General features: G+C 29.6%; 4 protein-coding genes and 1 long non-coding RNA gene across 6 annotated transcripts; 4 read left to right on the forward strand and 1 right to left on the reverse strand.

Annotated features, from left to right (window-relative positions):
• Positions 1-1,371: 1,371 nt before the first annotated feature.
• Positions 1,372-2,063, reverse strand: LOC123294874. The gene is made up of 2 exons (XR_006535122.1): positions 1,891-2,063; positions 1,372-1,817 (listed from the first exon to the last, which is right to left on the reverse strand). It is a non-coding gene; the product is annotated as an uncharacterized LOC123294874 (long non-coding RNA).
• On the forward strand, positions 1,860-4,681 carry LOC123294873 (actin-5C). Of its 2 annotated transcripts, none has more exons than XM_044876055.1 (2): positions 1,860-2,011; positions 3,298-4,681. In XM_044876055.1, exon 2 carries the CDS (start codon positions 3,310-3,312, stop codon positions 4,438-4,440), a length of 1,131 nt encoding a protein of 376 aa, XP_044731990.1. In that variant the 5' UTR covers positions 1,860-2,011; positions 3,298-3,309; the 3' UTR covers positions 4,441-4,681. The 2 variants fall into 2 exon arrangements, with proteins under 2 accessions (XP_044731990.1, XP_044731991.1); XM_044876056.1 differs by lacking the exon at positions 1,860-2,011 and adding an exon at positions 2,665-2,811.
• Positions 4,682-12,436: 7,755 nt separating this feature from the next.
• Positions 12,437-13,678, forward strand: LOC123295327 (actin, cytoplasmic A3a-like). Its single transcript, XM_044876635.1, has one exon. It carries the CDS (start codon positions 12,515-12,517, stop codon positions 13,643-13,645), a length of 1,131 nt encoding a protein of 376 aa, XP_044732570.1. The 5' UTR covers positions 12,437-12,514; the 3' UTR covers positions 13,646-13,678.
• Positions 13,679-15,273: 1,595 nt separating this feature from the next.
• On the forward strand, positions 15,274-18,302 carry LOC123294745 (glutaminyl-peptide cyclotransferase-like). Its single transcript, XM_044875880.1, has 4 exons — positions 15,274-15,689; positions 15,751-16,081; positions 16,202-16,675; positions 17,426-18,302. Exons 1-4 carry the CDS (start codon positions 15,612-15,614, stop codon positions 17,575-17,577), a joined length of 1,035 nt encoding a protein of 344 aa, XP_044731815.1. The 5' UTR covers positions 15,274-15,611; the 3' UTR covers positions 17,578-18,302.
• A 1,395-nt stretch (positions 18,303-19,697) lies between these two features.
• On the forward strand, positions 19,698-24,654 carry LOC123295129 (inositol polyphosphate 5-phosphatase E). Its single transcript, XM_044876356.1, has 9 exons — positions 19,698-20,005; positions 20,071-20,282; positions 21,678-21,806; positions 21,876-22,004; positions 22,746-22,903; positions 22,964-23,472; positions 23,632-23,900; positions 24,345-24,459; positions 24,625-24,654. The coding sequence occupies exons 1-8, from the start codon at positions 19,706-19,708 to the stop codon at positions 24,457-24,459; spliced, it is 1,821 nt and encodes a 606-aa protein (XP_044732291.1). The 5' UTR covers positions 19,698-19,705; the 3' UTR covers positions 24,625-24,654.
• The last annotated feature ends 689 nt before the right edge of the window (positions 24,655-25,343 follow it).

A 25,343-nucleotide genomic window follows, 5' to 3' on the forward strand; every position in this document is an offset into this window, starting at 1 on the left:
CATTTTTTGCACTATTTATATATTCGTGATTGTGCCACTTAACTCTAACTGCATGTATGTACAAAATTTTAAACTTTTTTTCGTCCAATAGATTCCTAAAAAGCATGAAACTTGGTATACAAATGTTTTGAATACTAAAACATCCCGGCACTATTTAAAATCCATTTAGATAAGAAGCTAAGTTGGTCCTGATTTCAGCTGACTCATGGACAAATAATAGGACGGGTAAATTAAAGTAGGATTGATTTGTACAGTAAAAATAAGATGCAAAATCCTTGACCGTTGATTTTTATTTTTACAACTAAAATTTATTGAATTTTCAGAAACTAATTAAGTTTGTGGTGAAGTCATAAAAGTATCGGATCATTGAAAATATAGGTTAATGAAGATTTTTCATTTTTAATAATTAGAATTTTTAATAGTTTTGGCATTGGATATTTGTATTTCCTTTTAAAAATAACAAATTTATTACTTCGACCCCTTTTTGATGAATGAACACAACAGTAACAAAACAGTCTCCAAACAAAAGTTAATACACCTAGGTATTTGTCTAATTGCAAAAGTTGTAGTCCCATCTACAAAATAAAGCCTTAAAATTCAAACTATGGATATTATTATTTTACTATCATTCGTTTGAAAGATTTTAGCAACCAATTTAAAATTTTATCATAAATGTCAATCATATTTACAAAAATAATGGCGAAGATAGAGGCAAGACATGAACTTTTATCAGTAAAATCAAAGAAATAAATAATGTCAAAAAAAACACTTGCTTAGAAAAATTGTTTCGAAACAAAACTTCAAAGATACATTATTTATAAAATGAAACGAAAAAAATGCCTCAAATCCAAAAAACACACATCATAAGCTCAGAATAGCTAGCTAGTATTTACTTAGTTAAGTAATAATTACTCAAAATGGTTAAACATCATAAAAATTTTGTTTATAACATAAACAAATATTTAAAATAATTTAAGCATATCTCATATCATAAAGAATCAATAAAATTTCAAGTTAAAAATATTATATTCAAAGTTAATATTTTCAAGGTTAAACTCAAGAGGGTTTGCTTACAATAGAAGTGATGAATACCTTATGGTTTTTATACAAAAATAAATAAAAAAAAATGCCTGCTGAGCATTTGTTGTTCATAAATCTAGGTTTACAATAAATTTTAGAAAGAGTTATAATTAACCTGATTATATTTAAAAAGAAAAAAAAAACTGCGATTGAAAACTGTGCCATAAGTCAGATAAACAAGATTCCATATAGAGCTGAGTAACATTTTATGACTAAATTAGGGCTGATTATTTTTGTCTGCTGAGGTTTTCCACAAATGTAGATTGCAAAAAACAAAAAATGGCTAGTTAATGAGACTAATAACATTGAAATTTATTTAAAAAAACTGATGATTGAACTGAAAACGAATGATTCGTTTGGTATACACGGAAGATACAAAAATAAGTACATATGTTTCATATTCATATTTGTTATCTGTCCATGATAATGTGTGAGTAATGTCAGTTTACTATGGCATACTGCAAGTGAGGTTAGACCATGGACTATACACACAGAGACACGCTGTGTTCTTCTAATACACCAATCAGCGTTCAGTGTGCGTTTTATGCCCATATATGGTAACAGACCGTTGTTTTATGTTGTGCACATGGCAAATGAATACACTTTTTTCAAATGGTCGATTCTATTATATAAATTTATAGGGGTGTACATGTTGCTATGTAACAAAATAATTGTTATTTTTTATTAAAAAAAGGAATTTTTTATGAAAAATTGTAAATGTGACGATCAAAATCAGTCTGAAAATAAATTTTTACAAATAATTATTCTTGATTTAAAAATAATAAAAAAATTTGAAAATTTTGTACCTACCATACCGGACGAGTTTATTTCATAGCGGCAGTTCTATACCACGGATTCCACTCAAACCGGCCGGCTTATTTCATTCTCTAGTAAGTCTCTTGTGTCTCGTGACGTTCATATCACCTAAACGGTAAGTTTTAAACAATTTTTTTCTTTAATTGCATAATATCTTTAATTTTTAATTTGCTTTAATAAATTTGGTAGTTTTTTTTAATAAAATTAAATTTATTTAAAAAAAAAATATTTTTTTTACTGCATGCTGACTGCATGCTGCGTTGAGAAAAAACGTTGAATCGTTATTTAAAGCAGGTTGTTTTAAATTATTATCAGGTGGTTGTTTTAAAACTGTCTTGGATGGATTCCAAATATAAAATGCATGTATTTCAATGTTAAAACATTTAACGTTAAATTAATTACTCCCACCGTTTAATTTTTTAAAGTTAATGAGCTTATCAATAATTTTTTAATAGTAAAAAATTCTAATTATTCGGGTTAAAAATTGTGAATGATTCCATGTATGGTGGTAAAAAATATTTGATTTTTATTGAATGACACACCTAAAGAAGCGATTATGAATCGAAGTTCGATTCTCATGTTTCTCGTGTGGTGTGTTTTTATGATAAAATTGTAACGAGAATTAAAAGTACACAACAAAAGAGAGATGGGGAATTTTAAGAGAGATGTGCTTCGTCCGATGTGCATTGCAATACCATATATGGTAATGTTTGTTGCTATTGGTTGTGCGCTGTGATAGCGCGGTTCTATCAGAGGGGGTACACGATAACTGATTGTCTTATATTGGACATTCACAACCGTTTGCCAGACATTCAGTTCTCAATCCTTTGTGATATTAGTCGTACTATTTCAAATATAGTTGTGTGTCGTTGGACATTTTTTAAATTTTTATATATTTAATTTTTTATACATAAAGTAAGTTTTTTAAATCAAGTTTTTGAAAAGAAATTTAAAGTGATTTTGTGATAATTTTTTTCGAATTTGTTTCTACCCACTTGGATTATCGTTTTAGTTTTTACTGTGAAAAATCTTTTTGAAAAAATAGTTGAAAATTATTTTGTGCAATTATAAAATTAAGGGTGTGGCTGAATTTAAAAAAAAAATTTCATTCAAGTTTTATTTTTTCTTTTTTTTTTGAATCTTAAAAATGTGTAATGATTTTACGCAAACGATATAGTCGAGTGAAATTGGGTGGGGTCATTCAACCACTCAACGTATATTACATATTTGTTAATGTGCCAATAGTATAGACATTGAAGGTCAATGTTTTTTCTCATACCAGTGGATATTTTCAATTTTACTTTCATTTAAAATTTTTTTTTGACATTGATAACCCAATTTTAAATTAAAATAATTTGTGTGAAATAGTGATTAATTTGTTGCGTTTTCTTTTTTTTGCAGTACTAATTCAACATGTGTGACGAAGAAGTTGCTGCATTAGTTGTAGATAATGGATCCGGTATGTGTAAAGCCGGTTTTGCTGGTGATGATGCACCACGTGCAGTATTCCCTAGCATTGTAGGCCGCCCACGTCATCAAGGTGTTATGGTTGGTATGGGACAAAAAGACTCATATGTAGGAGATGAAGCCCAAAGTAAAAGAGGCATCTTAACACTTAAATACCCAATTGAACATGGTATCGTTACCAACTGGGATGATATGGAAAAAATCTGGCATCACACATTCTACAATGAACTTCGAGTAGCACCAGAAGAACATCCAGTTCTTTTGACAGAAGCTCCATTAAATCCAAAAGCAAATAGAGAAAAGATGACACAAATTATGTTTGAAACATTCAACACACCAGCTATGTATGTAGCTATCCAAGCCGTATTATCATTGTATGCTTCTGGTCGTACCACTGGTATTGTATTGGATTCAGGAGATGGTGTTTCACATACTGTACCAATTTATGAAGGTTATGCATTACCTCATGCTATCCTCCGTCTCGATTTGGCTGGTCGAGATTTAACAGACTACCTTATGAAAATCCTCACCGAACGTGGATACTCTTTCACAACCACTGCCGAACGTGAAATTGTACGTGATATCAAAGAAAAACTTTGCTACGTCGCTTTAGATTTCGAACAAGAAATGGCAACAGCCGCTAGCTCAAGCTCATTAGAAAAATCTTATGAATTACCTGACGGACAAGTAATTACAATTGGAAATGAACGATTCCGTTGCCCAGAAGCATTATTCCAACCATCATTCTTGGGTATGGAAGCATGTGGTATCCATGAAACAACTTACAATTCAATCATGAAATGTGACGTCGATATCCGTAAAGATTTATACGCTAACACAGTATTATCTGGTGGTACCACTATGTATCCAGGTATTGCTGATCGTATGCAAAAAGAAATCACTGCCTTAGCTCCATCAACAATGAAAATTAAAATTATCGCACCACCAGAACGAAAATACTCCGTATGGATTGGTGGTTCAATTTTGGCTTCCTTATCAACATTCCAACAGATGTGGATCTCTAAACAAGAATATGATGAATCTGGTCCATCCATTGTACACAGAAAGTGCTTCTAAAAAGCAGGCGCGACTGAATCAACAAATACGTTTTTTTCATACCATTCCAAATCTACCAAGACGAGAGGCCCCCATGTCTACTTACGTCTGTTGTATAATAGAGGCGGGCGAAAGCACTAGCCAAAGTATTACTATTATTACTATCTTAATTTGTAATAATTTATTCCCATTTTTGTGCTGACACTAAGACTACTATTATTTAGATTTATTATATTAAAACAAAAAAATATTATGGGAAAAATCAATAAAAAAAAATGTAAAATATTTAATTTTTTTTTGTCATATTTTGTGTTTTTGCATCCTAATCATTCATTCCATATTTACATATTTAAATAATTAAAAAAAAACATCAAAATACAAAAAATTATAGCACACTTTTTTCACATTTAATAATTTATTATTCATATAAATATGTATCTACTATTATAGGCTTTTAAATTTTCAAAAATAAAATTTAAAATTCCATAATTTCAAAATGTTTTTATTCTTTTATCTCGTTAATTTTCATTTTTACCGTCAATCTTTTCATATTTTTTTTTAAGTTTTGTTAGTCTGTTACTTTATTTAATAAAACAAAAATCTTATGTATTTTTTTATAGTAATTTATTTTGTATACTTTTAATATACATTTTATAGCATGTAAAATTTAAATTATCAGTTCAATTAAACTTGGAAAAAAATAATTCCCATGCATTTTATTTTCGCTTTGACATTTTTTTCTTACAGTTTATTTTTTTAAGTTTAATTATTATACAACTTTAAAAATGTCAAAATAATTGCGATCACTTTCGAATTGAATTTCGGGTTTACCAAACATTCTTTTTTGAAATTTAATTGCCTAGTAAATATTAGAATTAAGCTACCTACAAAGGTGTGACTAAATGGATCAAAGGTAAGATTCTTTAAACGGTGTTAAATTAATAAGACGAGATTATAGGTAAGTTTAAATTAAGTCAGTGCATAATTATATAATTGCCTGTAGAGAGATAAGTAGCATAAACCTGCACTAATCTAGGAAATGATCAAATCCGATATCAATGGAACTTGAAAAACGTTCAATATTTTCTTGGGTATACCTACACATTATTTTTTTGGATTATTTAATAAGTTTTTTCTCCCAGATACTAAGCTGTGTCTGTTAGAAAAAAAAGTAATCGAATAGATAGGGAACACATACGCCCTTATTAAAAAATACCCCCGTAAATACTATTCCACTAAATCTTTTATCTATGTACTATTCAATCAGGATAAATTAGGTATACCATTACAATTACTACAGTTATTAGATTTCTAAAACAGGTTTTCTAGAAGAACTTGATAATTGCGGGCGTCCTACCTTGAATTTTGCTTGGTCATGGTGTTCAAGCAAAAGGTTATGTATATATTATTCATCATATGAAATAAAAATAAAAAGTTTTGCTAAGAAGGTAGTCAGTCTGTTAATTTAATAGGGACGTTTTATTAAGTACTCACTAAAATATTAAATGATAATAGATAAATTTTGATTAAAATCCAAATAATTTTTGTTTATCAAAAAATTAAATATGTGGCATATTTTTCTAGGCATTTATATTGCAATTAAAAACATAATTTTATAGGCAATTTTAAAACAGTTATGTAGTATAAACTGCATATTTAGAGATAAGATAAGCATGATTCTATAGATAAATTAAGGTAGCCCATTATTAGTTTCGGATAAATGATTTTATGCTAATTATTTTTTTGAAGCTTTATATTAACGATGAAAGAGATTGCTATGGTGTAAATATTTAAATAATTATGTTTATAAGTAGGTACGAACGGCTTCCTACAGAGACAAAATTTAAAAAATTGTGTTTTTAAAACTCAACAATTAACACGTACCTTTCTTTATGAGGACATGAATTTTTTATTGTGGACTGGATAATAATATAATTTACGTTAAATATTAATTAAACTTAAACATTGAGAAATTTATTGAAAAATAATGAAGAATTTGTTAAATCTATGCGTGAGTAATAAAAAGCTTTAAAAATGTTTCTTATGGTTTTACAAGTGACGGGTGGTCTGTCTCAATAAACTGAAGAAGATCCATTGTCATTTCCATATCGGCTAAGAAAATAATACGTTAAAGCAATGCAAACAAAAAAGCAATTTCGTCTCCTTTAGACGAAACTTACAAAAATTTACCTATATTTGTTTCACTAGAAATAGTTTTAAACTTTTCTGTTTTTATTTTTTCATAGAAACGACATTCACCATCTTTACACTTGAGTTCCTAAAATAAGGACGTTAGGAAAGACGGGCGTACAAACGTAATTAGGTGCGGTTTCAAAAATACTAATATATTTTCAATTTTGATGATGAATTATAAGTTGACAATATAAGACGAAAAGTAAGAATAAAACTTTTCAATATCTGGAGTAATTTTCAAAATATCGAAAATTGGAAATTTTGTTTAATTATTTAGCTTTTGATATTTCGAAAACCAAGACAGATATTAAAAAATTTTATTCTTATTTTTCGTCTACATTCAACCCTTAATCTAAAATAGCCTTGGTGCTCGTATATTTTAGTATTTTTAGTCACTGTCGAATCTGGTCATCTTGTTTATAATGCCAGGAACTCTGCTTTAATTGTTTCGAGATCCCCCTATTCGCCAGAGCAATTCATTCTGCCTCATCGAACACTTTCTGTCATAAGGAAAAAAGATCATCCTTTCTGTCATAATCCGGTAAGATCACTCTTCAGTCCCATGAAGAATGGATATCTTTTGAGTCTTCAGTAATCAAAAAGCACCGTTCCTACGAGTATGTCTTTCTGAGTCTGCTCAATGAGCCACGTTAGCCTTGCGCCTTTGTACTTGGCTATAATTTATCTGCTATATTTTTCCATTTTCTATTATTTTTAACCCTTAATCTAAAATAGCCTTGGTGTTCGTAGGTACTACCTGAAGAATTAAGATTTATTTATAAATTTAGATATTCCCGAGCGTCCCATGAAATAAGATCTAAGCGTATGGCCGAACGCTCTAACTAATTTTTTGGTGTTTTTTTTTTAGAATTTTTCGCATGTATTAAATTTCTGTTTGGTTGCAAACTCGTTTGGTTAGTGATTTGCCCAGATGTTTTATAAACTGTGCCTTCTGGAGGCACTAGCATATGTGGCAACAAGTCACGGCGAACATGACTATATATAGAGTCCAGACCAATAGCTTTCTGATTCAGTAAATTATTGTATTGGAAATTTACAATAAAATTAATTATATACTGTAAAAAAAGGGTGTGTTCCAAAATTAACGCAGGGTTTGAATGTTGGCCCATATGCATGGTAAAGTATTGAAAATGAAAAAGTAAAAACAGCGTGATAGCTGACAGTATATTTTAATGAAGAACTCGACGAAAAAAGAACACGTTTTCACTGGTGGACCAGGTTTTAAAAATAATAAAGTTTAAACATCTATAGCTCGTTATTTTCGTATAAACTATGATTGAAGTAGTGATTAAGCTTTCATCAAATGTGAAAAAATAAATTAAAAAAATTTTTTGTTATAGATTTTTCCCAGTGAGGTTTTTGAAGTCTATGATTTCTGGCAAGTCTGCGACCACTCAAGCCTTGAGGGAGCACATTCAAATCTGTATCACTACTATTCAGCTACATATATGCAAAATAGTTAAGAAAAATTTGATGAAAAAAACTTCTACATCCTATCAAAATTTTGAAATTTTACCTGTTATTCTATAAATTTTATCGGATATGCTATTCTATATACGTAACTTTATAAGTACTGCGAACTTAATGAATTAATTAAAAAATTCAGTGCATTAGATTAACAGTTTCTGAGAATTCGACTAAAACTATATAAGAAAAATTGGATCCCGGTGATATCTTTCAATTAATAACTCAGAAGTTTGTCGTTTAATTGCAAAACCAATCAGATTTTCGTATCTTTGGATTATCTAGGGTAATGAAGACCCAAAATAATCAAAAATATTAATAAAAGAAAATACAAAATCGCTTCCTGGCTTGATAATAAAAAAACTGAATTGACCTACAGCTAAAGATATTACATATACAGTTTTCGATTTCGTTTTCGGCGTGAATATAATTACTTTCTATCATAAAGTCAATATTAATAGCATAATTATATAATCAGTGATTATATTATAATAATAATAATAAGTAAGTTATAAATGTATAATCAATAAAAAATAAATTCTTGCAGTTAAATGGTACATAATACCTATACCCATCATAAGTTGAATAAATTACTTTTTAAATTAAAAAATAATATTTTTTTTTTGCACTTTATATTTATAGTCCACTTATTTTAACCATCCGCCATGTTAAAAACTTTTAAGTAAAATTTAAATTTTTAATAATTTTTATTAAAATTAATAATTAATATACGATTGTCTGAATAAATTTGTAACTGCATATAAATTGGATAATTGTTAATATTCGTGATATTAATAAACACGTATTCTTAATTATTAACATTTAAAAAAATGTCGATTTTTAATTAATAGTTTTGTTTTGCCAAACCATTTCACGCAAAATAATTAGCGATTTAAATGTTTTTAGTGAAAATTAGACCGTACAAAAATTTAGATCTAAGATAACCAAAAAAATTACCAAAATTGGCATAGTTTGGTGATAAAAACCAAAGAATCCTTAATATTATGTAGTCAAATTGTAATAATTATAGTCCAAAGTCTTTTCTAAAATTTCGTCCTTAAATCTACATAACTCATTTTTTGGATGTTCGATATTATTCGATTTTAAGAAATTCGGGTTGAAATAATAGTATTCAGATTGAATTTTATTCAGAGGAAAAACCCTCAGGAACTTGTCTAAGATGTATAGACGGAGCTTTAATAATATACGGTACACCCACTTGTCAGTAAAACAATTTCTGAAACAAATAAACCTTTTTTATATTTTAATATATTAACATCTATCAATGGTTTGTACAGAGTGTCTCAAGCTTTATTATTAGCATAACTATTTTAGTATTTTCAGTCACTGTCAAATCTAGTCATCTTGTTTATAATGCCAGGAACTCTACCTTAATTGTTTCGAGATCCCCCTATTCGCCAGAGCAATTGATTCTGCCTCATCGAACACATTCTGTCATAAAAAAAAAAAAGATTTATCATCCTTTCTGTCATGATCCGGTAAGATCACTTTTCAGTCCTATGAACGGGAAAATGTTCAACTAGGTCTAGCTTTTAAAATTTTTTTAATATAATTAATTTTTATAATAAAACTATCAGAGCTCTTGATTGTCGAAGGTCAAGTTCTAGAAAAAAATCTCTTTCTGATTCTTTTTTAAATAACAATATTGCTGCAATTAGAAATTTTTCTTTTAAATCCCTAAAACCTTTCGCCAGCAAATAAATCTAATTAATCGGCCAGAGTTGGCAGGACGGATGACTCGAATGATATTACGCTAGAGTCGAGACTGAATCGTGTGCGCAGTATGATTATATGAGCCGTGGATGTACCCATGCAGTGAATAGGCAGGCAATGCTCAATTGGTCTGGCTAAATTAATACTAAATTTGAAATGTTCGATTTTTTCTCTGCTGGTTTTTAAACCAAATTGGTTTCAAAATTTAGTTTCTGCTTCAATTTGACACTCTCAGAATATCTCCAATCCAAGCATCACAGCCTTGGTCCTATAGCCAATTAGTTAGCTGCATACTCCCAAAATATTTTTTATTTGGAATGCTTGAGTGAACACCAACGCGCAAGTAATTCAAAAACATTCCATATTGGAATTTTAGTTTGTAATCTAAATTATAATATTAATCTGATTATTATCTTGACAGATAATCAGTAAAATCATAAAACGATAATCATTTACTATAAAAAAAATTTCACCGCAATAAAAAATGAAAAAAAATTGCATGTCTCAGGTACATTTTACAGATACAACTATTTTTTAATAACATTGACACAAGTGAAACGTTTTTTATTTTGTGATAAGAATTACTTGTACAGAGAGATATCCTTTCAAATGCAATTTTATGATTACAACTTATATATAGAGGAGAGTTGCCTATTGGGGTACCGGGGCTTAATTCGTACCGAGTGGTTTTCTTATTACCGGTGATTTTAATATCAAATCTGACGACTAGTTTGTTACATTTTTACTTGGCTGTTAGGAATACCAAACTAATATTTTTCTGAATTTTTCCTCATCTTTATAAAAATTCGAGTATTTTAATATTTGATAAGGTCAATTTCAAACAATATTTTTAATTAAAATATCTTATACATTATTTCTCTAGACATTTATTAATTATTTCTTTAATCTTTATTAATTTCCATGATTTACCCCTCATTTTAAAGCTTATAGTGCTAGGTAATGAACAATAGACTCACGGTCTAAAAATGTACTACTTAGGAAAAAACAAGTTAAGGAAAAATAATATTAAGATTTATAATATTGTTCAGTATGCAATTTGTATATCATATCTGTAATAAAATTGCCTAAAAATAAAAAAACAATTAAATTACATACTGTTGATATTTATCACTTATATATTAGTTCTCTATAGCCTATTTTTAGCCACGGGTTGCTGCTGATAGCCTATTTAATACGAGTTGCTGAAATTACACTGACTCTTTTAAGTTAAGGAGTTTAAGGCTACTCTCCCCTAAACACACAAATAAATAAATACATAATAATCAAATTAATTAATTAATTGGTACCAAAGAAGAACCAAACAAGAAGAAGTAATGGGTATGAAACTGTTTTCACGCTTGGCCTTCTTTCCATTTGATATAACAATAAACACGCATATAATATAGTATATTTCTATGTAAAATATAGCAAAAAGCCTTAAAAATATATTCTTAGGAACGTCAAACAACCTCTATGTGTGTGAACGACATTAGCTAGACATAAAATAATACTCTTTCATGCAATAATGTGCCAGACCTGTCCTTCAAGAAAGCGTGTATGGGTAGGACGTAAGCTAACTGTCTGTTGCGAGAGGATGTAGTGCTTGACGAGCGGGATCTGATAATGGAGACTTGCCACCTGCTTTTGGACCTTTTCTGCCTAGAAAGACTTTGCTTGTAAATGTATCCAAAAGTATGCAGAGGAAGGCGTAGTATGTGAATATGAGTATAAAGTTCATAAAATAGTAGCTTTTCTTGTAGACAAAGTAGCACAACAACAGTCTGCAACTGTTGGCACTTTCAAAATCAAAAGAAGTTTTATAAAATTTTCTTTATCTTCTTGGTTTACTTTTATAAAACTGTTATCTGGTTACCTGTGTGTGTGTTTGATTACGCATCATACAAAAACTACTTAACAGATTCGGATGAAATTTAATTTTTTGAAGTAACCAGACTTAACAACTGGTATATACTTAATCTGGCGGTAACGGTTTTCCGAGTGTAAATACCTGCACTATATTGCGAGTGCAGCGAGCTCTGATTCATCTGAGCAAGAAAGCTGTCTTATTATCCAAGAGATGAAAGTAAAGCTGGTATTAAAAAGACAGGCTAAGCGGAGCAAGCAGATTGAAGGATAGTGTGTGGTAGTATCTACCTTACCAATTCGTAATAAGCAATGCCTGCCAACTTTTTTGCAAATAGCTTAAATCCGCTACTGATACGAGATTACGGGGAGCCAAAAAATCCGACAGGGCGACAACAATGAATTCAAAATGCAATACTATTATAATTTGTACATAGAAGTAAAAACTAATAACAATAATGGTTCGTTGATATTAGTATTTAAAATCATAAATTATACAACTTGATACATTCTCTATAATCGCGCGATTATAAATGCGTTATGAACTTCATAAATTTGGTCTATAACGTTGCGCTTCGTAATTATTTGGATTTTTAATTAAATATTAATATTTTATTTATTTTTTATATTTTTATTAAATAAAGTGGGGATTTATTATGTAATAAAATATACAATAATATTTTGTTTAAATTATATAAAAACCACTGAGATTCCATCATTCTATCTGTAGCTTCCAATTTGAAAACAACTTAAGTAACAACCTTAAGTTGTTCTTTGTGTTTTAAGTAAGAGTTTAAGTGAACCCTCAAAAATATCGAAAATGTGTGACGAAGAAGTTGCCGCATTAGTTGTAGACAATGGATCCGGTATGTGTAAAGCCGGTTTTGCAGGAGATGATGCTCCACGTGCTGTGTTCCCAAGTATTGTGGGTCGGCCACGTCACCAAGGTGTCATGGTTGGTATGGGTCAAAAAGACTCATATGTAGGAGACGAAGCCCAAAGCAAAAGAGGTATCTTAACACTTAAATACCCAATTGAACATGGTATCGTTACAAACTGGGATGATATGGAAAAAATCTGGCATCATACTTTCTACAATGAACTTCGAGTAGCACCAGAAGAACATCCAGTACTCTTAACCGAAGCACCAATGAATCCAAAAGCAAATCGTGAAAAAATGACACAAATTATGTTCGAAACTTTCAACGCCCCAGCTATGTATGTTGCAATTCAAGCTGTTCTATCACTTTACGCATCTGGACGTACTACTGGTATTGTTTTGGATACAGGAGATGGTGTTTCACATACAGTACCAATTTACGAAGGATATGCATTACCACATGCAATTTTACGTTTGGACTTAGCCGGTCGAGATTTAACAGACTACCTTATGAAAATCCTTACTGAACGTGGATACTCTTTCACAACCACTGCCGAACGGGAAATTGTACGTGATATCAAAGAAAAACTTTGTTATGTAGCATTAGACTTCGAAAATGAAATGGCAACTGCGGAAAGTTCAACATCCTTAGAAAAAACTTACGAATTACCTGACGGTCAAGTGATCAAAATTGGTAATGAACGTTTCCGTTGTCCAGAAGCACTATTCCACCCTTCAACTATTGGTATGGAATCGAATGGTATCCATGAAACAACATTCTTATCAATCATGAAATGTGACGTGGATATTCGTAAAGATTTATACGCAAATATTGTACTATCCGGAGGTACCACTATGTATCCAGGTATTGCTGACCGTATGCAAAAAGAAATTACCGCATTAGCTCCACCAACAATGAAAATTAAGATAATTGCACCACCCGAACGTAAATACTCCGTATGGATTGGAGGTTCAATTTTAGCATCGTTAACAACCTTCCAACAAATGTGGATATCAAAATTGGAATATGATGAATGTGGTCCATCCATTGTTCATAGAAAATGTTTCTAAATTTATTACATATGATTAATTTATTTAAATAAGATCCGGATTTAGATTTATAAAAGATCTTTGATAATAATCGAATGATTTTTGTCCAAAATCTTTTATACAATGAAAACACCATCTTTTATAAAATATTTTGTCATTAAAAATATTTTATAATAGATCTTTGTTAAAGATCCTTTTTGATCATATCTTGTACCGTCTAAACCGTGCTTTAAAAAACATATTCCTAACCTAAATAATTGAATTCAATTATTTTGTACTAATGGCTATTTTGTTATCAATTTACTATTAATTTTATGTAAATATATTTATTTATGAATATTCAAAAATTATTCTACATATTATTTTTATTAATTACACCTCATTATATCCACTGTCTTATTAGTTATGCTACTGCATAAGTATCACCAAAAGAACCGTACTGCAAATTTAATTTGCAATCATGTGAGTTATAAAGCGGAACGGATGAAAATTTACATAAACTCTTGCCACATTATAAAAATCGATTGGGACATACAGTATTTTTATTTGAACGGGTACACAGTTCAAATAAAGCTCTTTTTCTATGTAATAAAAGAGTTCATGCAAGTTTGATTGATAAATAAAGGCTTGAAAAATTGTGGATTTTTGAGAAAATCGTTAAGTAAGTTGGAGAAATTTAACATGCATCTTCATAAACATCGTGAAATAAATTTACATTTAGGTTTTTATTTTGAACTCTCTCAATATAGTCACGGTTGTACTGAAATTCGTCACATACTTTCCTAAATTCCTCAGAAATAATTTTTCCTAAAACTTTACGAGAGTGAGCATCGTGTTGTTAAGTTTTTTTGATCAAATATGCGTAAATGAACCTTGTATTTTATAAAAATTTGTTTGATTCTAATATTAAACAGCGGTGATAATATTAAACTACGTAGGTAAAACATCGTATGCGAGTGATATCTTGAAGTGATTTCAGGCATTCAAAAACTGTTAATACAGTCGTCATATTAGCCAAAATTTGTATTCACACGATTTCTAAATCTTCCCGTTTTATACACTATCTCATGCTACGGTGCATAGAACGTATATTTCGATATATGCTAATTCAACTGACGCGGTTATAACTCGGTCCCATCTATCGCGTAAGTTCGAGGTAACTGTATTGATAGAATCATCTAAAACTGGAGGGGAGGAGGAATAACAAAAAGTTGCTTTGCAATTTGGATAAAAATTATTTTATAAGACATCCAAAAAATACAAATATGCAATTTAATTAACAATTGGATAAGCCCCTATTAAGTCATAGTATAATGTATTGATGGTGTGGTTTAAAAATATTCAGGGTGGATGTAAGCTTTAAATTAAGTTCTGGTTGCGGTCTCACAGATAGTTATGGCTGAGCATAGATATACGAATAAGTAACTATAAATAAGGTAATCTAACCGTCTCGTACGCAGCGCTTTTTTCTATTTGGTAATGTCTCAAGTTCCAAGACTTACAAAGACTTGTGATTTGAAAGTCACACATTTGATGCAAAAAGTTCAGAAACATTTATCGACACATTTTGCAACAACTCTAGATACAAAGAATCTTTGTAATGCGCTGTTGCATTCACCCAATCAAACAGGTGTAGGCGCGATCTGTATTCTCTGCAAGTGTTTTTTTGTAGGTGGTGCGTATAAATCTACGATTATGAAGGTTATAAAGCTTATTTATGAATTACCTTTTGCAACATTGGAACACCATAATACAACACATTACACCGTGCATTACACTCGATTCACGGAAGATCAAATTCAATTATGACGTAAGAAGAAACTCAGATGAGGGGATAATCATGAAATTTCTTCAATGACATTTATAACAGAGTTGGCACTTTAGCAGTAGAAAACTTTTGTTTATGCGGGAGTGTGTTGGTAAAATTTAAAAAAAACTTGATAACAGCTGTTTTACATAAATTTTGGAATAACTTCAAATATAAAATATGATGTATAAAATTTATTTATGTATTAATTTCTTACAATTAATTTATGTATCAAAAAGTGATATCGCCGATTTACGTGTAAATATTTACGGTAAATTTTCTCTTTTTATTAAATAATTATTTTAAATAAATTTTTAAGGCCCAGCATCAACCTAAACAATTAACAGATAATCAAGTTCGTACCTTAGCTGGTTTAACAAATGCGAGAGATTTACAGAAACATTTTGATAACATTGCTGTAGAAAGAGTTGTTGGGACAGAAAGTCATCAAAAAGTAAAAGAATATATTATCGATGTCCTTAAAGATCTAGATTGGGATGTGGAACGTCATAATTTTACAGAAAATACACCTATTTTTGGGAAATTAAAATTTGAGAATATTATTGGAACATTGAATCCAAATGCATATCGTTTTTTAGTTTTAGCATGCCATTATGATAGTAAATATATGAAAAATGAAGTGTTTATTGGTAAGTTTAGTCCAAAATTGAAACCGTAAACTTTTAAATTAGAGGTAGCAAAGATGACTTAATTTCGGTAAAGAATTTTAGAAAGTTTGACTTGGTTTGTAAATATTCCATATTTTGTAGGAGCGACAGATTCTGCAGTTCCTTGTGCGATGATGTTAAATTTAATTAAAGTAATGAAACCATATTTAGAACAATTACGAAACTCAAATGATCTTAGCCTGAAACTTGTATTTTTTGATGGTGAAGAAGCATTTCGTACATGGGGACCAAAAGATTCAATATATGGTGCAAGAGAATTGGCTAAACAATTATCAAGTAATCATTTTAAAACCAATTTAGGTCGTGTTGTAACGGAATTAGCACGATGGGATGTAATGGTGTTACTCGATTTATTGGGTGCACCAGATCCAAAATTTTATAGTTTAGTTCAAAGTGGACAAAAATGGTATTTGAATTTTGTTCGAGCTGAACAACAATTATCTGATTTAGATTTGTTAGTAAGATATTCGAGTGGTAAATCAGACCAAACGTATTTTAACCCAAGATCAACGCAATCGTTTGTAGAAGATGACCATGTTCCATTTATGAAACGAGGTACGTATATAAATCTTGATATAAGCCTATAACAAAAGCTGTTTATTTTTTGATAAGGAAGATTTTTTACATTTAAACTTTTGTTCTATCTATAACAGTTTACAAGATTGATCCTACGGACCCATAGGTCAAGACCCAATTGACCTACGTTGCTCATTTACTTGACCTCACTTTTTACGTCCTGAGTGCGCTGTAAAAATTTCAGGTTGATATCTTTTTTCGTTTTTGATTTATCGTGTTGGCAGACAGACGGACAGGCAACCGAAAATGGACTAAATAGGTGATTTTATAAACATCTATACTAACATTTTGTTCATAGTATTAATATTTTTAGGCGTCACAAACTTAGGACTAAACTTAGTATGCCTTGCATATTACATATATGCATGGTATAAAAAGACCAACTTCTTAGAAAATTACAAAAAGCAGTATTTTTTGATTATGTAAAAATTTTTCGAACTTTCGTTTATTCTTAAGTTAGTATAAATTAGTTTAATCTCTTGAGAATGAACGAAAGTTCGAAAAATTTTGAGATAATATAATAAAAGCAGCGCATTCTCTCGTTGCAATGAATGGAAAGAGTATTAGATCGTATTTCTCTATCTCAACCCGTTTTTACTGGAATACTTGCAGTATTTGAATCTTATTAATCTAAAGCTATATAACGATTCTAGAAAAACATTTTTTACGATAGAAATTAATTGAAAACTATTATTATAAAACAATAAACCCTCGAATTTTGATTTACAGGAGTTCCAATCGTGCATTTAATTCCTTTACCATTTCCTGATGTTTGGCATACCGTCAATGATAATATGGATATCGTCGATGTAAACACTGTAGAAAACTTAAATAAAATTCTAAGAGTATTTGTAGCTAGTTATTTACATTTGAAAATATAAATAACAAAAATACAAATCCAAAATGGTTACCTGTAAGCTCAAAGTATTATTTTTTTACAGAATTTTTATAGAATTATTATTAGAATTGATTTTTTTATACTAAAACGGAAAATTGTATTAATTTTCATGAAGAATGATTTATTCAAGGATCCTATTATTCAGGGTTGAATGGACATTTTGTACTAATTTTTTTTAAATATTTAAATATATTGTACCAATGTGGATAGTAAAGTTAAAGTAATGACAATAATTCCACCAAATCTTTTTTCCATATCAAATCGTTTTTACTATCAAAATTTTTGAAAATTTTAACTTAATGCTGACCCAAATAAAGTATTTGAATGCCACATATACTTTATGTATAGTTTAATTAAAAACGTTTTTAAATGGCCTGTGTTCTTGATAATCGAAATTGGTTTAAGTTCTAAATTTAATGTCATGAACAGTAGCCACATCACATTTCAGCGTTCAAGTTGTTAATTTCATATTGGTTTTAAATTTTGTATATACTTATCACAAGAAACATTCCTTTACGTAACCCAAAATAAACAAGAGTAATTTTAATGGCCAGCGTTAGTTGACGACTCATTACTTGCTCAAAACTACCTTATGTTCTCATCCAAAACTGGTTTCTGAATAGGAGTATGTTAATAAGTTGAACAAATGTATCAATTATGCGTGTTTATATTTTTTGGTTGCTCGTGTGATATTTACTTAATATTTTATTCGCATTAAACAATAAAAGACTTTATGTAAAAAACTAATAAAATAAAGCTTTGAAATTATGTAAATATATGTTAAAATTATATATAAAAATGAAATTGTTATGAATTTATTAAATTGTTATCTTTTGTACAATGTTTTAATTAATGATAAATAAATGTATGTACAGCAAAATATTTATTTTAATTTAATTTTGAAAATTTCATTACTGAAAATAACCCTTTCATTGGTCTGGACATTAAATATCTGACGTCTTGAAAAAGATATCGATTAAGTTTCAAAATAGCTGAAATATATTCCAAGTAATTATTGATCGTTTTTAGCTCAATTTAACTGCAGTATAATATCTATAAGTGAAAATAATCAAAATTCGATTTGTAAAACAATTGGAACACCCACAGATTCTACCTCGAGATGTTTCCCAGGATTGATGGATCCAAGGTCCGCATGTCCGCATGCAGGTGTTGGAGATATTGATTTAAAATAATAGCTATTCAGATCCAATCCTTTTTAAGTGTGCCACGTATCGCCTCATTAGAGAATATTCATGAAATTTAAATTTGGTTCAAATATTTTTCTTCCGTAACTTTAATGCCTGGACATTTCAACTAAACCATTATTTTAGTAATTAATATCTTTTTAATTACTTAAAATTAATTAATATAAGTACAAATTCAGTGAGGGCATTTAAAAATTTCTGAAACGGAAATTCAAATTTTTATACGGACGTGACATCAAAGTACCGGCTTGTCAAATTTGTTGACATACTGTATGATATTAATTACTTACATTTTATATGGTATTTCATTAAATTATACTATTCTACGGCTTTTTATTAGAAAACTTAATAATAACGAGTGTAAATTCTGTTTTGTAAATTCATTTTTTTAAAGTGTAAATTATACATTGAACTGTCACCAATTGACAGATCACGCACTTATACGTCATCAACAGAGAGCGCCAAAAAACTGCGTTTAAATATCTCAAAATTATAATGTATTTTAAATATTTGTTTACGCTTAAATACAGCATTTTCAAGCAGTATTTATATTTTTTACTTGGTTATAACGGTGTAAACAATGAATTAAAAATATTTAGAAAATACATGAATATTCCCTTTTCTTTGCATGAGGCTTTATAAATATGATGATATTTTCTGTATAAAATGTCACATGTGAATGTACCTTACAAAAATACCAACATAAAATAAGTAGTGAGAATTAAAAATAACCATAGCCAACTGATTTTTTAACTACGTACAACTCTTTATTTTGACAAGTAATATTTTTTTTTTACATAAGTAAAATGTCAAAAATGACAGACAATTATTTTCATAATGAATTTGGTAAAATTAACACAAAATTTTAATTAAATTGTCTTTAATCGGAATTAAAGTGTGAAGGTTATGGATGAAAATGGCTCGTCGCCAAAAAATAAGAAATTTTTACATAAAATGTTTATGGCAGGAAAAGGGATAAATAATCGTGTAGGATGTTTTTCAGGAAATTCAATAGATTCAAGTGCAAGTCCTAGTAATCATGTCAATAATACAGATAATATACAAAGTGCACAATTACGACTGTGTTGTGCCGTAACTGATGTCAATCAAAGTCCGGCCGTAAACTTATCACGTACACCATCAACATTGTCACGTAATAGACCATTAGATATACCATTATTCCAAAAGGCGTCTATTGCTAATAGTGTAAGTTTTATAAAATGAATTTTTGTATGTGATTGTTTTCTTCAGAGACTGGTTTTTATATGTAGATAAATGGCACTACAAGTAGTACAACAAATGGCGACTCAGAATCTTCATCGAAAGAAGATGCAAATAATATTAAGGATCGATCTCGTTTACGTCGAAAAGTATTAACACAACGTCGTTCTGCTGATAATTTAATACCTACCATACCTCCATCAAGTCCTCTACGATATTCATCACCCGAAAGTTCACATAGTGCACCAGTTTCAAAACTTAGGTAAACGATCTTAAACTCTTTTATAATTTATTCTAGGCAGAAATGCTATATTATTACCCTTTTAAGCGGTTAATCTCATTGATCTCATATTTCTTCCTTAAGATCTCTTTAAATTCTATTATTTCCCAACCCATTCTATCATAAAACAGGCAAACTCGAATCAAATTCCTACAGTTAAAATATGCAACTGTTAATAATACCGTGTTAGTATAAAGTTTGAGCCCATATTTTGAAATCTTGCACAACTTTGATGCGCCTTTTTATATTCCTTTTACTTTTGCGATTGGATAATTCGTGAATTTCCCCCAAAACGTTCCTGGTGTAATTTGATTTCAGATACAAATAGTATGTTTCAAATTAGTATGTATTTTGAAACGGGGTATAAAATGCAAAAAGTGTATTTTAGAAGATTTTAGTAACAACAACAAATACACAATATTTATTTATTTCGATATCTTGAATAGTATTAATAGTGAGTAGACCCCATCAACCAATTTTCATACACAGCAAAGATTCAGTTTACTTAGAATTGGCAAACAAATTTATCTTATTTCAATGTTCGATATCTTGGAAATGAATCAGGCGGTTTTTATTTCATTAAATAATGTTTCAAGGATGAAATCTACTTAGATTTTATAAAAAAAATTAAGCTATAATGTTTTATTCGCTACCATGACAGATTATACTATTGTAATTAAATTATGACTCGTTTCGAATTCATATTTTAGATTAAACTCACTACTTACTATAAAATATTAAACCAAAACAAGCGAAAACAAACAATTGGCTGAGTTAATTGTTGAAATACCATGTATAGACAGTGTTGGCATACATACTATACAATTTGCGCTCTCACGGGTAAACAGTGATGTTTACAAAAAAATGTTTCAAACAAAAGTTGTTTATTTTTTATAAGAAACATTTCTTACATTACTTTAAACTTTTGTTCTATCTCTAACGGTTTTCAAGATGGGTCCTACGGACCCAAGACCCAATTGACCTATATTGCTCATTTACGAACTTGATTTCACTTTTTACGTCCTCAGCACGCTATAAAAATTTCAGCTTGATATCTCTTTTCGTTTTTGAGTAATCGTGATGACAGGTGATTTAACACAATTGGGTGATTTTATGAACACCTATACCAAAAGTTTTTTCGTAGCATCAATATTTTTAAGCGTTACAAACTTGGGACTAAATTTAATATACTAAATATATTTCATATACATGGTATAAAAATATTATGGACTCGTACTATTGTAGCAATAATAATGACACGTGACCTTGATTTTATTATTTACATGTTAAAAAGTAAGAAATGGACGTTTGGTAATTACAATGATTAAGTTTGCATGCGTCTTATATCAAAACTATTATTCAATTATTATTTCTCAGATCGACTACATCTCATGATACAATGTTATACAATAATTCATCTACAATAAGTATGGACAGTTTGGCTAGGCAAGCGTTACTTGCTGCTCAAGTTCTACATTTAATTCCGACAACTAAGGCTCGTGAACGGTATGTAGCATGATTTATTTCTAAAAAAAAATTTTATTGGAAGTTTCTTAAATTATTTTTTCTGATTAGGAATTATTTGCAAGGGCGAATTGCAGCAAATTCTTTATTAGGTGCCACTGAATTGGAACGTGTATTACCTAATCGTGAAGCTCGCATCTTCGTTGGAACATGGAATATGAATGGTCAATCACCGCCAAGGTAAATATTTTACTTCCTTTTTAAGATAGACAAACAGATTTGTTTTTTAAAATCGGCACTACACACTTTTTGTGACGTCATCATTTACAAAAATCATTTTTTTAGAATTCTACAGAGGCGTATTAGCGTATGCCATATGACATGAGTACGTTACTGCTGATTTTCATGACAAAATTCGCATTTTTAATTATTTTGGTCTTTACTCAAAATTATTAAAAGTTTATTGAAATATTTGTATACATAAAACTATTAAATTATCAGTTTGTCCATTTTTTACATTCCATAGCACACTAGTTATAAAAGTTTAATTTTTAACTACTATGCTGAATGTAAAAACTTGTCAAATTGATAATTTAATAGTGTTATGTATTCAAATATAAAAATAATGAAAAAATTAAAAATGCAAATTTTGTCATGGAAATCGACATGCAAGTATAAAAAAATATTCTAAGCAACTTTTTCCAATAGTTTTTTTTTCGATATCTTTAACCATCTCTGACGCTAGGCAAAATATTAAGAATCGGCCCTATTTGTCAATTTGTAGTAGGCTGAGTTAAAAGTTTTGATAATATTGGCTCGTATTCTATATTCTTCAAAGATACAAGATCGTTCAGTTTTTAGTTTGACGTCATTTTGATAGTTTTCTTATAGTTAATTTAAAGAATTTTAAATAAATTCATTAAAATACATAAATTTTGATTATAATATAAATTATTAATAAAATTTCTTGATTATTTTTAGAGAAATCAATGATTTCGTACTTCCAAGTTGTATTGATCATGTACCAGATATCCTAGCAATTGGTACACAAGAATCCTGTTCAGAACGATTTGAATGGGAAGTATGTCTTCAAGAAACCATAGGCCCATCTCATGTTATGTTGAGTTCAGCATCGTTAGGTAATCATAAACTTTAACTCTTAATTCATTCTGTGTTATTACTTTTAACAAATTTTCCAGGTACATTACATTTGGCTATATTTGTACGCCGTGATCTCATCTGGTTCTGTTCAATATGTGAAGATGCAAGTATGTCAGTAAGACCGGGAACTGCATTTCGTACAAAAGGAGCCGTTGGTATTGCTTTTATGTTATTTGGTACATCTTATCTCTTTGTAACCGCCCATTTAACTGCTCATCAAGAGAAAGTAAAAGAACGTGTTTCGGACATTAAACGCATTATTCGTTCGTTAGACTTACCTAAAAATTTACCAATACGACATAAATTAAAGGGTAAAAAAGATGTGACACAAAATTTTGATTGCGTCTTTTGGTTTGGTGATTTAAATTTTCGTTTAAATGAACCGCGTGCCCAAGTTTTACAGTGGATTGAGGAAACGAGTTGGCCATTACCAGCACATTTGCCACATGGCATGTTACATACGGATCAATTGAAAGCTGTACTATCTGATGGTGCTGCGTTTAAGGGATTTCGTGAGGCACAAATTACATTTCCACCAACTTACAAGGTATTTAAGATTTATTTTATATTTTACCAAACGATTAAAAGTTAATATTTCACCATAAACGTTCTTTTAAAATTTAAACCTTTATGTCTGTCACAAAAAACCCTTCATCCTAAACATTTCATCCTAAACTAATTTTAATATTAATATTTTTCCAAATAGTATGATCCAGGCTCGCAAAGGTTTGATAGTTCAACTAAACAACGGACACCAGCGTACACAGATCGTATTTTATTTAAATGTCGTTCAGCGACAAATTTGTTATCAGCAGCCCGTCGTGGATCAGCATTATCAAGTTTATCAAGCACTAGTGTTGAACAGAAACCGTCTTTAGAATGTTTAATTTATGATTCCGTCCCGAGCATAATTACATCTGATCACAAACCAGTTTGGGGAGTTTTCAAAAGTCATGTACGGCCTGGAATTGATACGTAAGTGTGTTTAACTAATTCAGTATGCATCGAACTAAAATTGTAAGAATAATCTTTTACTGGGTTGAAAATTTTATTCGGTGAATTATCATGCTGAAAATATCACGATACATTTAATTTAATTAACATTCATTTCCGCAGACATCCCTCTCTTGGACTATGTTTATACACGTAGGAGTTATGCCCTTCTATTTGTAACAGTAATTTATTGAATTAAAGGAAACGAGTCTTCTTAGTCAGTAGCTTCTGAAAACAATTAAGGCGTTGATAAATAAAATTATCAGCGGAAAAGGTGATAAAACACATATATGGTATCACAATGGGCTCTATAGCCTAAGTGTGTATTTTGTGGATAGGCAACATGACCTAACCTATTACGCCCATAGTTCATGAATGCAAAGTAGAATTTTCACTCATTAAATATATATTTCTTCTTTTGTGTAGAATACCATTAGCCGCTGGATTATTCAACCGTGATGTATATTTGGAGGGTATTAAAAGACGTGCAGCCAGTTTGGAAAAAGCTAGGGGTGTGTCTACTATATGTTCCATTCAATAGGTAAAATTTATCGGACTCTTTAATAAGACCAGTACGAGTAACTTATTACAGGGTCCTTGATTTAAATAATTGATTTTATACCAAAGAGAATTTATCTAATCTCAAATTTTATCAATTGTCGACCAAATTAGAAAATCTAGTTCTTGTTTTCTATCATTATTTTAGGAATATTCAAAAATGGTTGTGTAAACAATAGGTTATTATGATTAGTTTATGGATTTTTATTTTAACTTGGATTTAACTAAAGTTAATTCATTTAAAGGGTATTTTGAAAATTAGCAATGTAAAGCTATGTATATACTGGATAAGCGAAAGGGTGACCATTGGCTTGGTAAGTACAAATTTAACACCCACTTCGTTGTCCCGGTTTATATGCAGCTTAAATTAAAATATTTACGCAGGTTGTGCAATATTCGGCTTTCATTTAAGAAAAGTTGATCTCTCGTGAAGACTCTAGTCTCCAATACAAAGAAGATAATCTTCGATGTCCATATTAAGTTTTCAAATACCCCAGTTATATCCAATCAATTTTATTATCCTATATTTAGCATAATTTAATAATTATTAATTTTTTCTCTGAAGTTCAATATGAAAACCTATAAAATTTGAACGTGATAAGAAATGTTCGAAGAACGGGAAAGTTTTTATATACAATTTTTTTTTCATTTGAAAAGTATTACGATATGCCTGGACGGTGTGGTACAATATTTTAATTTGTAATAACAAAAGTATTAAAAGGTTGGATAATCAAAAATTTACTTACTCATTTAAAAATCATAGATTTTGATACACAATTTTCTTTTTTTATAATTTTCTTTTTTAATAAATCATTTACAAGAATACATTTTTCACCTTTTTTCTCAATAAAGAACACAGTATATTTA

This window comes from Chrysoperla carnea, chromosome 3, assembly GCF_905475395.1.
Source record: "Chrysoperla carnea chromosome 3, inChrCarn1.1, whole genome shotgun sequence".
In the NCBI taxonomy this organism is placed as follows: domain Eukaryota; kingdom Metazoa; phylum Arthropoda; class Insecta; order Neuroptera; family Chrysopidae; genus Chrysoperla; species Chrysoperla carnea.

What these genes read in the sequence shown, in the direction of transcription:
- LOC123294745 (XM_044875880.1), top strand. Translation starts at nt 15,612, where the DNA reads ATGATGTATAAAATTTATTTATGTATTAATTTCTTACAATTAATTTAT. An exon ending in GAAAAATGAAGTGTTTATTG is followed by an intron (nt 16,082 to 16,201) that starts GTAAGTTTAGTC and finishes CATATTTTGTAG; the next exon opens with GAGCGACAGATTCTGCAGTT. An exon ending in TGTTCCATTTATGAAACGAG is followed by an intron (nt 16,676 to 17,425) that starts GTACGTATATAA and finishes TTTGATTTACAG; the next exon opens with GAGTTCCAATCGTGCATTTA.
- LOC123294873 (XM_044876055.1), top strand. Translation starts at nt 3,310, where the DNA reads ATGTGTGACGAAGAAGTTGCTGCATTAGTTGTAGATAATGGATCCGGT.
- LOC123295129 (XM_044876356.1), top strand. Translation starts at nt 19,706, where the DNA reads ATGGATGAAAATGGCTCGTCGCCAAAAAATAAGAAATTTTTACATAAA. An exon ending in ACAACTAAGGCTCGTGAACG is followed by an intron (nt 21,807 to 21,875) that starts GTATGTAGCATG and finishes TTTTCTGATTAG; the next exon opens with GAATTATTTGCAAGGGCGAA. An exon ending in GTTGAGTTCAGCATCGTTAG is followed by an intron (nt 22,904 to 22,963) that starts GTAATCATAAAC and finishes CAAATTTTCCAG; the next exon opens with GTACATTACATTTGGCTATA.
- LOC123295327 (XM_044876635.1), top strand. Translation starts at nt 12,515, where the DNA reads ATGTGTGACGAAGAAGTTGCCGCATTAGTTGTAGACAATGGATCCGGT.